Raw genomic sequence first — 13,649 nt, 5'->3', positions numbered from 1 at the left:
CATAAACACAGATGCATGGTTATTTTATAGAGTATAGCTTCAGCAGAACTCTTTATGTCAGCATAAATGTGAAGAACTGATGAGGCTCATCAGTAGCTTTTGAAGGAGGCCAGACATAAGCACAAGCATGTTTGAAGGGCATAATGCAGAGCCTCTAAATAGGGCACAGTGACACTCTGGGGGGCACCAAGCCCAACACATCTTTGTCCTGTTCCTCTCAGAGCCTCTCCCTACCCCTGCCCCACCCTCAAAATTCAACTTTGTCACAACCTTTTTGGAGGTCTAGAGGAGTTTGGTACCTTACACAAAATTATGAGATTGAAGAACTGTAGCTTTGAGGTTCTTATAATGATTATCTGTGTGACAAATAACCTCGAATTTTCCAGGACAGATACACCACAGTTCAGCTGGGAAGGTTGTATGGCTCTGGCTCCTTGCTACTTCTGAAGGATCATATTATAAGGAACAGTTTATTTGAGCTATATAAACAAGTCATTCCTTTAAAATGTGTGGAAAACAAGGGGATGAATGGAAACAAATGCTAGGGTGAAATGGGATTTTGCTAAGAGATCTGGTAGCATTTTTTTGTATTAGTCCAAGTAGAGTTGCATATGTAAAAGTTCAGAATTCAAGCACTGTCAGAAAGATTTTTAAAACAAGCAATGAGAGCAAGATGAGTAAGGGAGCGTTCTGATGGTGGATTTGTGAAATAGGAACTGAGCCCTCCACTGGGACATTTCACCTCACTGGTAGTTGATGAATACACAGCACTGGCAATAGCGACATGGGCTGAGTAAATGGGATTCAACATATTGCATGCTACTTTAGGAATAAAAGAAAAAGCCAGTCAGTTTCATTGTGAAAGCATCCACAGATAGCCCTTGACGAACTAAAACCCACAGACAAGACTACAAAGTCAACTTTTCTAAGTCTGATAAAGCTTGGAGTTGCCAATCCTGTCTAACAGGACAACTAACTACTGTATGTCTACACAGCATCAAATAATTTATATATCCATCAACAGGTCCAGGTCATTTTCCAAATGTCATCTAGTTCACTCAGCATCAGACACTGCGCCACACTCCAGTATGACAATGTTCCTCAGAATAACCTCCAGCTATTTTGAGTTATGCAGCTGTAGAGACTGGAATAACTCTTACAGGACCCACTTAGGATCAAGAAGCTGGCAAAAAGCTTGGCAGTCACAGCCCTTTCCCACTGTTCTTGCCATTCACAGCAGATCAGCCCATGCTCATACACTGGAATGTCACCACTATGACCCTGTGCACTGCCTGTTGAGCTGTCCTGAGACAGCGCCCCAGAGCAAAGCAGTAGTACAAAGGGTCAGGATTTGGAAGAGGTTCTAGCAGTTGGCCTAGTTAAGTGCTTAACGTTCTCTGTTCCTCTACCAGCTGAACAAAATGGGGTTCCACAGAGCATCCAAAGGGTTTATCTCTACCTACTAATTCCCAAGGAGCAGCGTCTTCTGCTCTTACTGCAATGAAGACTGAACTTGAAATGCCCATACCTATCATTTCACAAACAGGCACGAGGCCAATAGAGCATACAGCGAAAGATCAAAGGCCAAAAAAAGATTATCTTTTATAATCTGAAATACGATTTTGACTCGAGTAGTTAAAAACAGTTGCGTTTACTTTCCAATTTTCATATCAAAGCAAAATGCAAAGAAGTTGATACCACATCATTTGTATGCTTCATTTTGAACTATTTATTTTGATTTAGAGGCAGGATCAAAGAACTCCTCTTTGCTTGGTAAGCAAACAGTGACATTTCAATCCAGTCATTATCATATGTATTCCTGAAGGATTCATCACTGTAAGCATCTAGACTATGCTGACCTGGGGTCACAGACACTATCTACTATTGCATTCTTAGAGCTATATTTAAACCACACTTCAAATATTCTAAACTATGTTGTGTACTGGGTATTACCCTTGCCCTTTCCTAGATCAGTGTCGTACATATACATATCCTGTGCAGCCATCTCGAAAACCCTGGGCTTCCACTGGGAGGGAGGGAGGGGAATCTTTGCCACCATGCTGAGTTTGCACAGCTAAGCTTTGGTAGTGGGAGGGCTACAGAGGTGGCTTCTGTGACAAGCTGTCAGAAACTTCCCTCAAGTTTGGCAGAATTTGACTCACGAGCTTCTTGCTGTATTTTCTCTCCCGTGCCCAGCTGAGGGGGGAGAGGTAGAGTGGCTTTTCTGGGCACCTGGCATCTAGCCAGGATCAACCCACCACAGCAAGAGCAGCTCCCAGTGCTACTAACACTGCTGTTCTGTAACCACACCTCAGAGCAGCTACAAAAAAGCTTGCAGGGTCACAGTAGTGATTTTCTAGCAGATGAAACTGTAGCCATTACTGGACTTTTCCTGTGTGGTTTGAGAAATTGTGTGGGAGACAGGTTATGGATACATTCCTTATGGCCACCTCCGATCTGCAAGTACCTATCAGGACAAGCAGGGATGGCTCAGCTATAGTAGGAGAGTAACAACTTTGTCACACAATCTGTGGTGATTTTTTTCCTGTCTGCAGAGTGAATGAGGTAGAGTGCTGGTATTTACAAGTACCAATAAAAAAGTATTTTCTGAACAGCAAGGAGTTGTGAGTTTAGACAATGAGATCACATAGTCACCTAACAAAGTTAGAGGAGCAACTTGTTCAGCTAAACCCATTGATATCCACTCAGGGTGCAGCCACCTGCACCATTCCTGCACTGTGGCTTTATCATTATATATTTGGTGATGATCAATTTACAAATGCCATTTCCAAGTCACACTGTATTATTAACAACAGTAGGGAAGCACTTTCTCTCACAACGTGGACACTGTCATGCTCAGACCACAGTCATGCCTTTCCACTTGGCTGAGGCCACTTTTGTCACCAGGAGCCTTCTGGAAATATCCCCAAAAAACTGAAAGATTAATTTAACTTTTGTATCTCTACCAGAAGCCATTTCTCAAACTGAAAGGAACAGCTGTAGAGAGACCACTGCATCATATGTTTTGAAAAATAAGGACTGGATACATTTGTGTTTTGCTTTGGATAGATTCATCACTAGCTGTGAAATTATTTTTCCTGTTAGTACTACAGTGGTGACTTCTGACAAATGTTTTGGACTTCATGCTATGTCTGACTCAAAGAACACATGGCTCTGTAGCAAACTTAACCTGACATTTTAGTTCAATATTTAACAATTGTTCTGTCTGGAGAGCTCCAAATCATTCATCATTATCTCATTCAAAATGACAGCACGTGAGAAAGGGTGCTACTCATGACTGTTGTGCCCCTTTATTAGCAGACCTACATAAAAGAGTAATTGCAGATTATCAGTTTACTGTAATGCTCCCTACCCTTTCTGCACTAATACCCATGGAAACACAGCAGAGAAAAAAGATCCCAAGAACTTATAACTGTCCTCTCTGTTTAGCTTCTCTTTCTACTACTCTTCCATACACTAGAAAAGGACACCAGAAATTATTTATTACTTGATGAACGTTTCTCAGGAACTCTCCCAAGTACACTGGCTAAACAACAGGCTCCCAAGTGATAGAAATTATCCTCCTTGACTTAATTTAGCTTATGTACTTCCAAAGCAATTTTTTCAGACCAACAGCACACATACACACTTTCAACTGTCCCATCCTGAAAGCAGAGTCCCTGGTCAGTCAGCAGGTCAAGCAGAACAGAGCTCATGTGGCAGCATCTTTCAGGATAGACCAAAAGTTAGGACTTCTCTTCTACCTAGGTGCCAATTTTCATCCAACTTATAGGATTTATAGGATTGATTTATAGGATTTATAGGATTAAAATCTCTACATCTCTTTTTTGTTGTTTTTTATTTACACACAAACTGAAATTCTTAGTATTAGAGATATTCTAAGGAAAATTAAATTATTCCCAAAAGCTTAATATCTAGTACTAGCGCATTTCTCAGAGAATGAAAATGGTGTTAAAAGATTCAGAAAATATGGTATAAGAAAAGTTTTAGCTCCAAAGCAAAAAAAAAAAAAAACACCAAAAAAACCCCCCAAAAAAACTCAAAAAAAACCAACCCCAAAACAAAAAACAAACAAAAAAAACCTCAACTCAAAATACCCCAAAAACCAAAACCAACCTAACCACCTCCCCCCCCTCCCTCCCAAAGCCCAAAACATTACCCAATGACAACTTAGTGACTGTTTCATTTGCAATAAGCATTATATTAAGGAGATAAAGACATGTCAAAGAATAGATGGGCAATAGTATCCGTAAGGGAAACTGTAGCTGAACAAAACTATGGTTTGTTCCAAGTCTGGTAAAAGCCCCAATCTTCAAGTTGTTCCCCATCTCTGTGACCAGATTTTCCTACAAATACAGAAAATTTGCTCCAAATTCAAGTTCTTTCCTCCCAAACATCCCATCCTCAGTCTCCTGTACAGCAGTAAGAGGCTCTGAGGAGCCTACTCTAGTGTCCCATTGTTCTCCTGATGGGAAGAAAGTGTTTAACTAAATTGCCACTGGGATTTATTTTTAATGTAGAAACAGTTGCAGTGGTGTAATCCAACAGACACAGATGGTAATCTATCTAATTTGTACAGAGCAATTAATACTGTAACAATAACTGTGAAAACAGGGCAAGTAAAAAAAATACAAAGAGCAGGTTTCCCTTTTGACTGGTTATATTATTTATCAAAACCTGAATGTAGATTTTAGATACACTGCAGAGGAAAGAAAATAATTAATTCAATTCAGACCTCATAGTCTGGCAAAGGAAACATAAGACAGCTCCAGATGGTTTCTGGAAGACAAAGATGGAGTTTGAAAAAGATGACGAAACTTTTGCTATCTGGACCTCAACATTTGGCATTGGAGAGGGAGAGCATTATAAAATTATGTTATCACAGATGAATTCTTAATATGTTAAATCCTCTAAAGTCTTAACTGATATTTTGCTTCAGCAGCTGTCTGGTTCTCATCATATACACCTGGAGAAGTAAACGATCTTAAACAGTTATTTTCAATATTTCAGAGAATAAAATATTTATCAAATATTTTAAATCTCTTTCTGTTCAATAGTCCACCTTATATTTAGATCAGTGGCAAACTGCTACTGTTTTATAGTAGCATGCCTTGTTTACCTGAAGATGCTACCTGGACTGAATTCGTCTCTCTCAAAACTAAAATGTGATTTTCTAGGAAAATCAACTCCGAATTTGGCACCCATTGTCATTGTTAGGACCCACAGATAGTTTTGAAGCTGCTGTAAAAACAGCAGGATGACAAATAGACACTGATACTTTTTTTGAGTTGGATTTTTTTTGTCATTTTTAATGCATATGTCAAAAAACTGTTATTCACCTCACAGCACCTGAGTCAAGATCAGCTCTGGTGAAGAGGATAATAAATGGCTCCCTAGGCAGAAGCAAATTTATCAGCAGTAGCCTACTGGACTGACAGTTGGGTAATCCACAGTAGGGGCCTCCTGAATAACACTGTCAGCGAGTTCATGAAAGTCTCCTGTTTCATTCCGTAATACAACACTGACAGAGCAGAAACTCAATCAATTCCACCGCTATTAGTGTTGCTGATCTTCCTTAGATTACTCATCTGGAGGGTAAAAAAGAAAAAAGGAGTGATGTTGAAGCACTAATGAGCTGTGAAAGTCAGGAAATACCCAGCCTCACATTCTGTAGGTGTGTTTTCCTATTAGAGCAACGTTTTTTCATTAAGAAGGGAAAAATTTCTTACAAAGGTTTCTTGTGCTTCAGCTAAATATATAACCACAGAACTAACCCTTCACCCACATCCATCCACTACTGCCAAAAAAACATCTATACTTTATAACAGTAAATTTGATAGGTTTAAAAAAAATACACTTTAGCATTCAGGCCCACCAGTTGTTTCACAGACGTGCAAAAGCAATTTGAGAGCATCAAAACAAATCGATTCTGTACAAAAAAGCATCATAAATAATTTTAGAAAAGACAAGTTATGGATCACTATCATGCAACCGAATTCTCTCATACAAACACAAAAAAAGAAGAAAGTAAAGGATGTATAGAACAAAAAGTTTTCATTGACCTGATTTGTCAGAGATGTTGGCTGTGACTGGCGTGGTGGAGCAGCCCGTGTTAACCTTTGCGCTGTCCTTGGAAGTACCAACTTTGGGTTTGTTTTTCGTTGCCTCTAGTGCTTTGACCTTCTTGGCATGTTTACTTCCTTTGTAGTGGGCCTCGGCCTGGCTCTACAAAGGAGAACAAATCAGGCTCACTTTTTTTTGCACTTGTATATAATACAATGGATAACAAGGCAGAAAAGTGACACTTTCAATAGTAGGCACCATATTATTCTACCTAAAAAATTTTAACAGCTTTATATTAATGCTTTTCGTGGATGTAAGTTCTTATATATTCCAATGAAAGGATTTTAATGAATACTACATGTTTTCAGTAACTTGGAAAAAGAGGCTTCAAGATTACATAAAACTCTGTCACTCCTAACGTAATTCTTTGCTTAAAGATTTAAAGGACTATACAAATGTAAACACATCCAATTCAGAAAGATGCTACTCAATTTTCATGTAGTGTTCCCTAGTCTTTATTGCTTGCAGTTAAAAAGACGTACTCTGCTGAAACATGATTAAATAATCCGTTTTCCCTTCTTTTTGATCTAATACAGATTTCATAAAATACTTTCACCTTCACATAACAGCAACTGAGACAACTGAAAATTGAAAAAATATTACTTCACTATTAGATCAAACAAGAAGGGTTAAAATGAGGAAACACTACACCTGCAAACTTCAGTAGACCCAAGTACAACATAGAAAACGAAATACTTGTCAGTCTTGATTGCTTTATAAATTGCCTTGAATATTACTTTTTAAATACTAAGGAAATTTGAAGCTGAAGGACAGAGAGAAGAGGAGCTTTTTAAAATTATTAATATTTATTTTGTCTTAATCTGCCCAAACAGAACAGCAGAATTATGTCCTGAGATGTTTACTTCACCTTTGCCTTTAAACTATCTTCAGAAACTAGGTCAGTGTTTTTGAAATTGCACAGCTAAAGCTAGATACATAAATATCTGCCCAGTTTTTCAGAAATATTGATTCCCCTTCACTGTTCCTGACTCTACATAATCAGGCCACTTTGTCAGAAGCAAAACTAAAGAACTGCATGCTTAATACAAACTCCAAAGCTTGGAAATTTCAGCTAATGAATTTAAGTCTTTTTCTTGACTTCTTAATAAATTAATTTACCAAATAATGGGCAAGAAAAAAGTCCTATCCAAAAAAGTCTGTTTTCATTACATTGTAGTCTTCAGCAGTAGATTTGTGTAATTAATATTTCCGAGCACAATTTCAAAACATTATTCCAGGCATACCACTAGGTGCCTCTATTGAAGGTTACATATTAACCAAATAAGTTAATATTGTTGTTTACTTCAAATTAAAACACTCAGAGAAAGCATGCTTCTTCTAAGCACATCTTGGCACCTGGCTTGTAAAAACATCAGTGCAAGTAAACTTTCACTGTGTTCATGCAAAACCATTCTCTCTCATCAATCAATTATCAACTACTTAGTTTGCTGTGTTAAGTGAAGCAAGCCATGAAACAAATCACGTGCTTTTTTACAGAGAGCAATTATAACATCTAAGATGCTCGAACTCCACGAACAGTGCTGCCGTAATGAGGAAAATTGTTTTAAGATCAGCAGAAATGGGCATTACAATACAGTCACCTTGGGACAGCATGTAATAACAGCTTTATCGTATGGTAGAGTAGAAGTGAAGAGTAGAAACAGCCGGAGCAGGCAATAAAACTGCATGTTGGAGTCCTCACACGAGTTACTGGCACCATTACACTGATGGAGAATTGTTGCTAAAATAGAGGAGTGAAGTTCTCACACACCAGAACTTCTTAAGTGATCATACAGCCCATGAAACACAGTGATTTCCACCTCAGAAGGACAGTGTGTGTTGTTGTGGGTACGTCTTTCCTTTCATAGGAGATTTTAGTAAGCAAGCATTCAGTAAGAAAGGCTGTTAGATTAGTTTTATTTTGAATTCCTCTGAAAGTGAGATGTCTTTTAAGAATTTTATTATAAAAACAGTGAAGAGTTTACTCATCAATTGCTATTAAAATATTTCTGGATTTTAAAACCTTTGAAATATTAACACTCATACAAACACAATTGAAGGATTATAAAGAAACAACTAACCAGCTATACCACTAGTACTACGTGCTCTACTTAAAGGGACACTTGTCAACTTCTGGGTTGGATCTCTCCAGTTCTGAATGCAGGCAGAGGAGCATAGTCCTGCTTGTGCCCTGCTATGCCAATGTGCCTTATGAGGCACAGGAGTCTCGCCCTGCCTCTCTCCACCTTTGCTGGGTTTCATCCATTTCTCTTAAGCTTTGCAGTTGTGACATGATGCACTGGAAGGGGCGTTTTCCACCAACAAAATTCAATAAACTATTTACACGTTGCGGTGTACAGAAAGTGGAGCTAAAAATTGGGGTGAATATAAATGCCCTTTCAATTCCAATGCTTTTAACTTTTAATAATAGCAAGTACAAGATTGTCCACTTAAGCATCCTCAAGTTGATGATGTCCCTTTAAATATTTGAACTCTATGCTCTGCGCATATGTGTGCTGTTGATAAGATCATATGCTGCCTGAGGCCAAAGCTATGACATAAGAGACATAAATGCACTCAAGAGAAAGACTTAGTAAGTCAATTCCTTGATAATAAGCCTTTCTGCTGATATTTGCAATAAAAATGCCTGCAATATCAGTAATAACCTACTACAGTCTGTGATTCCCTTCATTCAATCCTCATATAGTGTACATGTGACCTGTTGAGAACAAACAAGCCCAGGAAGAATTAAAATTAAGATTTCCATAATAACAAGCAAAGCTTCATGGACACACGGTGAATGGACTCATTTTTAAGCTAATTATCATAATCTATCAAATTCATAGTTGTATGTTATAGTGCCAAAAAGTATTGCTATGACCAGCCTAAGCAGGGGTTTGGAGATGCCATCCTTCTTCAGTACTGTCCCAACTAGACCATATTCCTTTGGGGGAAGGGGGGATTCTCCAGGTTAGGGGATAGCAGTTAGGGGATGCAAAAATCTACCTTTAAAAAATTGTTTCAGTGCCTCACTTTGTCAGTTAAGTACATACTATTTGTTTCTACATTGACTTTGTCAAGTTTCAATTCCGTGGGCTGGATATTGTTATAACTTTGGTTTTTAGGCTTTTTCAGCTCATCTCTGTTCTGTGAATAGAAACACAGATACTCTTCCCAAGCATGAAGTTAGAGAAGCATTCCTTAAAGTATTGAAGCAATCCTTCCTAACTACATAAGCACTATTTTCTAGTCCTTTCAGATTCACTTGCAAGGTCAGAGTTTGCTTTTTATGCACTATGTGATAAATCATTTGATTCAGCTGCCTTTCAGTAACTGAAATGCTGTATCACCATGTTCTGTAAACCTTTAGAGTTTTCTGGAGCCATAGCAAGCAAAAGAAAAAAGGGCAGCTGAGGCAACCTGAAATTGGAACTCCTGATTATTACGGATACCATTTTTTGTGATTATTATTTTCCTGATCATTAATAACTCTAATTTTATGAAGTATTTTCAAAAGCACAATATTAAAGGCAAACATGTTTGTTCCAAGTCTCACTTAAGACTTGCTTATGACACAAATACAGCAGTAGAGCAGAGGTTATAGCTTTGTCTACTACATCACTGAAATATTAGACTTATCTTTGAAATAAGCCATGACATATACAATTTTAATTTTTAGTTAGGACAAGAAGCTGAAAATTTATTTTAAATTGCTCTGGCAATCCAGAGGAAGTTGTGCACACATAGGGTTCAAAAGACATGTCCATAAAAGAAAGATAGTTTACCATTTTTAATATAAACACCCACTAAAATACAAAGTCAACTTTAGAGTAAATATCTTTGGAATACAATATTTTAAATGGAAGGTACTTTTTGAGTACATTAAGTACATCACTAAGTACAACTAATTAATGCAAATTCTGTGGCAGCAAAACAATATTTAAGAAAATGAAAAAAATACGAAAAAACAAAATGAAAATCTGTTATCTCAAAAAACATCTTTCTGTACTCAGGTACTATAATTATTTTAATTGAAAAATACTTTATTCCAATGTATACAGCTGCATTTGCTGCAGGGGTTAATTAATTCTACAGTAAAATAATTTATCTATGCCAAAATTCAATATTATTTAAATATTTATTTTTAATTTCAAGAAGATTAAGTTCTTGCTTACATCTATTGCTTACATAGTCAGTATTAAACCTCACCATTGAATTATCTTTATTACAATTTTTAAATTAAATGCATTATAGGTTAGGAAGACACTTTTTTGAGAAAGTGGAATAAAAATTATTTCTATGAAAGAACTCCTTAACTGAAAGGAAAGTTTTATTTTGAATTGAATCTAAAACTGACTGTGGTCTACTAGCTTGATATATATATATATATATAGCAAAATTTTAAAAAAGAACCTGCCTACTTATCAGACAGCACAGAAGGTCATCAAGTACTGGCTAGCCAGATTTAATGACAGGAAAAGCTTTAAGCTGCCATAAATGTGATGTTATGAATCAGAATGCAAAAAATACTTTTGTACTGACAGGCCAAACTCCAAAAAAGTGTTTATACATTTGTCTGGACTACTTTTTGATCAACAGGATGCATATTTTGTGACACTTTAAAAATATGTCTACCTATTTGTAAGACCATGGATTAGTGAACAGATGTTTTTGAAACTAAGTTGCAAATAATTAAGAATATAATTGACAGACAATTATGAAATTTTCCCCCATAATTTTTTTAATTTATACACCTTAGTTCTATCTACAACTAAAAGGCCCCAACCAACCAAACCTTATGAATTTTTTAATTTTTAAGAAAGCCTCTATATTATAAGGATTAATGACCTGTCTGTAAGAAAGGATAGCTTTTTCTGCTCTTAAAAATGATCCAAATGGTCTATTTTATTTAAAATCTGCATTTAATTGGTACTTTCAACTACAAATTATTAAGTTTGAAATCCAAGCAGGATGTTAAACTGTACAACTACATACAATACATATACAATTCTATACTAGCCTTCTATACTAGACTGCATTTAATAAAACATCAACAATTTAAATTATCTTCTACATGTAAACATACTTTTACTTTTAAATATACTTTTACTTATACTTTTGAAAATAAATGTGAATGACATTAACATATTGCAGTGCTTAAACAACCTCAGTAGCTTTACTCTGTAGAAAGTTAAAAATGTTTATAAATCTGCATATATTGATAGATCTAGATAACCAGGAAACAGGTAGATCATATGAATTAATTGATAGCAGTATTATCTTTAAGGAAATTGCCTGACCTACAGGCAAGACTGTAGTACAAAAGATTACAGAATCTTCCCCATCAGGAGCAATGACTGACAGTGTATTTGAAATCCACATGATTAATTTTGACATTTCACAAGCGACAGAATCTACTTGCGATGTGAATGACTAATTAACTGAATTTATTGCTACACAAAGAAACATTAATCTGATGAAAGGCTTGAGTAAGTCTAAAGGTTCAGTGTAAAAAAAGATTTTTTACAGGTTCATTCAAGTTCAGCTGAAGTAGCTCTTCATTAGGTCTTCATGGAAAGAAGACAATTGTACCATCAACTCTTTAGCTGAATGCTTGAATCTGCTAGCACATCATCCAGCCTGGAAATTAACATATACAATTAAATATATGTAGATCTGCATGGATAGAAGGAATGAGAAATGCAGAAATAAAGGGTGACTCTGAAGCATCCATGTGGGATTGCAGGTTCCTGCCTTGAGCTGAGCGCTATTAGGTGAGTGCCACAACTCAGGAGAACTGAACACGGTGGCTCGCACCTCCTATTTCTTCTCGCTTGCTACTGCAGCTTCTTAAAGCAGGAACTCATCCTGGATGGGAAATACTCTCAACAGCAATTCTCACTCTAACGGGCTGCCCAATGAAGTGGTGGAGTCACTATCCCTGAAACTGTTCAAAAACCATCTGGGGTTTTTGGGGATATGGTTCAGTAGTGAACATGGTGGTAACTGGACTTGATTATCTGCGAGGTCTTTCCCACCCTCAGTGAGTCTATCTCAAATCCTGTATTCATTTGGTGTTGATACAATTGGTAATCTCTAATGAAAAAATATTTTGTTGAAAACACCACAAAAGCCTCTGCCAGTAGCAGTTCAGCCACGGAAAATGAAACAACTGAAAGACTGAACAGTTACACAATAATCCTGAAATCTTCCATTCTGTTATGGACTAGTTATAAAAATGATTTTTTTTCCTGCATATCACAAAAAAAAATTTACATACATTCAAGCTAAAAAAACCCAAACATGTCCTAAATATAGTCATAACTTACATTGTAGAAAGAACATCTCTCAACCCCTGTATTCCTGCCCATTTTTATACATCAAGTTGATTACAGCGGTCCCACTAGAGAAGGAAACAAACTATGCAAAACAGGAGCAGAGAAATGTTTATGTTTGTAATATATTGTTATTTTAATTCACAGCAGATTCTAAACTAGAAAGCTCTCTTAATAGTAAGATATCAACAAAATCTTTGCTCATTTAATTTACCTGTTAGAAGCATTCTGTAAGAGTATGCACATTTGAGTATATAAATCAGGAAGAATTTAGACTAGAATCATAACTCTAATAAAAATTACATGATAAATTAGGAAGTAGTGTTGAAAAACATACTTTTATCTCATTTGTTATTAATAATAGAAGTAATTGAAGAAATCTGAAAACTTGGCATGTTCATACATTTTTTACACGAAAGCTATGCATTAGTTTTTCAATTCCACCCTTACGGATTTCTAAAACCTAATTGCTCAAAATAGTAAGGTAGATTATTATTGAAAAGAACATGGAAAAACCAAGGAGCTGTGAATATCAGCCATGTCATAAGAAGTCAACTCATATTTTAAATACCTTACCAAACTTAGTTAAAAGCTCCATTAAATAGCTGTTATTTGAACATAACTTCCATCATGTTATAACCCTGTACCCTATAATCATGTGGTATTTCTGTCATGTTGGAGCTAACAACTTTCATCATTTTGTCAGTTCTGTCTACAAAACAGAAAATTACCTTCACAAGTTCCTGAGATTTATGCTTTTAATTACCTCCTATCTGCTTCACTACCCTCCATAACCAAAGAATCAATATAGTCTTATAAATAAGAAAAATTTAAAATGTTTGACAGAAGACAATGACAGTTCTGTGGATTTTTATGTGATGCTATGGATTATTTTACTTATTATCCTTTTGGCAGCATGAATGATTTATTTAAATCTGCAAAGTCAACTTTTGGCAATACTTGCCTAAACTTAAAAAATTTCTCTTCTGGCTTTTTAAAAAGATGAATGCTATCATCACATCATCTTTATTAGCTTTAAATGCATTCAACAATAAGATGACTTTCATTGTCTCTTAATGCCAAATTGTTACATCTGATTTTCTGGTTTGCCTACAAAGTGTTTTCTCCTGATTTTTGAGTCACCTCCTGATTTTTGAGGTGACACCAAAA

The 13,649-nt window shown here is 36.3% G+C and overlaps 1 protein-coding gene across 18 annotated transcripts in view; it reads right to left on the bottom strand.

The window, feature by feature from the left end:
* ZNF385B (zinc finger protein 385B) overlaps positions 1-13,649 on the bottom strand; it is a 151,867-nt gene that overhangs the window by 17,333 nt on the left and 120,885 nt on the right. For all 18 annotated transcript variants that reach the window (XM_086898124.1, XM_086898131.1, XM_086898125.1 and 15 more), the window contains one exon: positions 6,084-6,246. In XM_086898124.1, coding sequence (XP_086754250.1) covers positions 6,084-6,246 — 163 coding nt within the window. The remainder of the gene's footprint in view (positions 1-6,083; positions 6,247-13,649) is intronic.

This window comes from Cyanistes caeruleus, chromosome 7 (genome assembly GCF_971803275.1).
Source record: "Cyanistes caeruleus chromosome 7, bCyaCae1.hap1.1, whole genome shotgun sequence".
Lineage (NCBI taxonomy): Eukaryota > Metazoa > Chordata > Aves > Passeriformes > Paridae > Cyanistes > Cyanistes caeruleus.
This window is presented reverse-complemented; position numbering and strand designations above follow the sequence as displayed.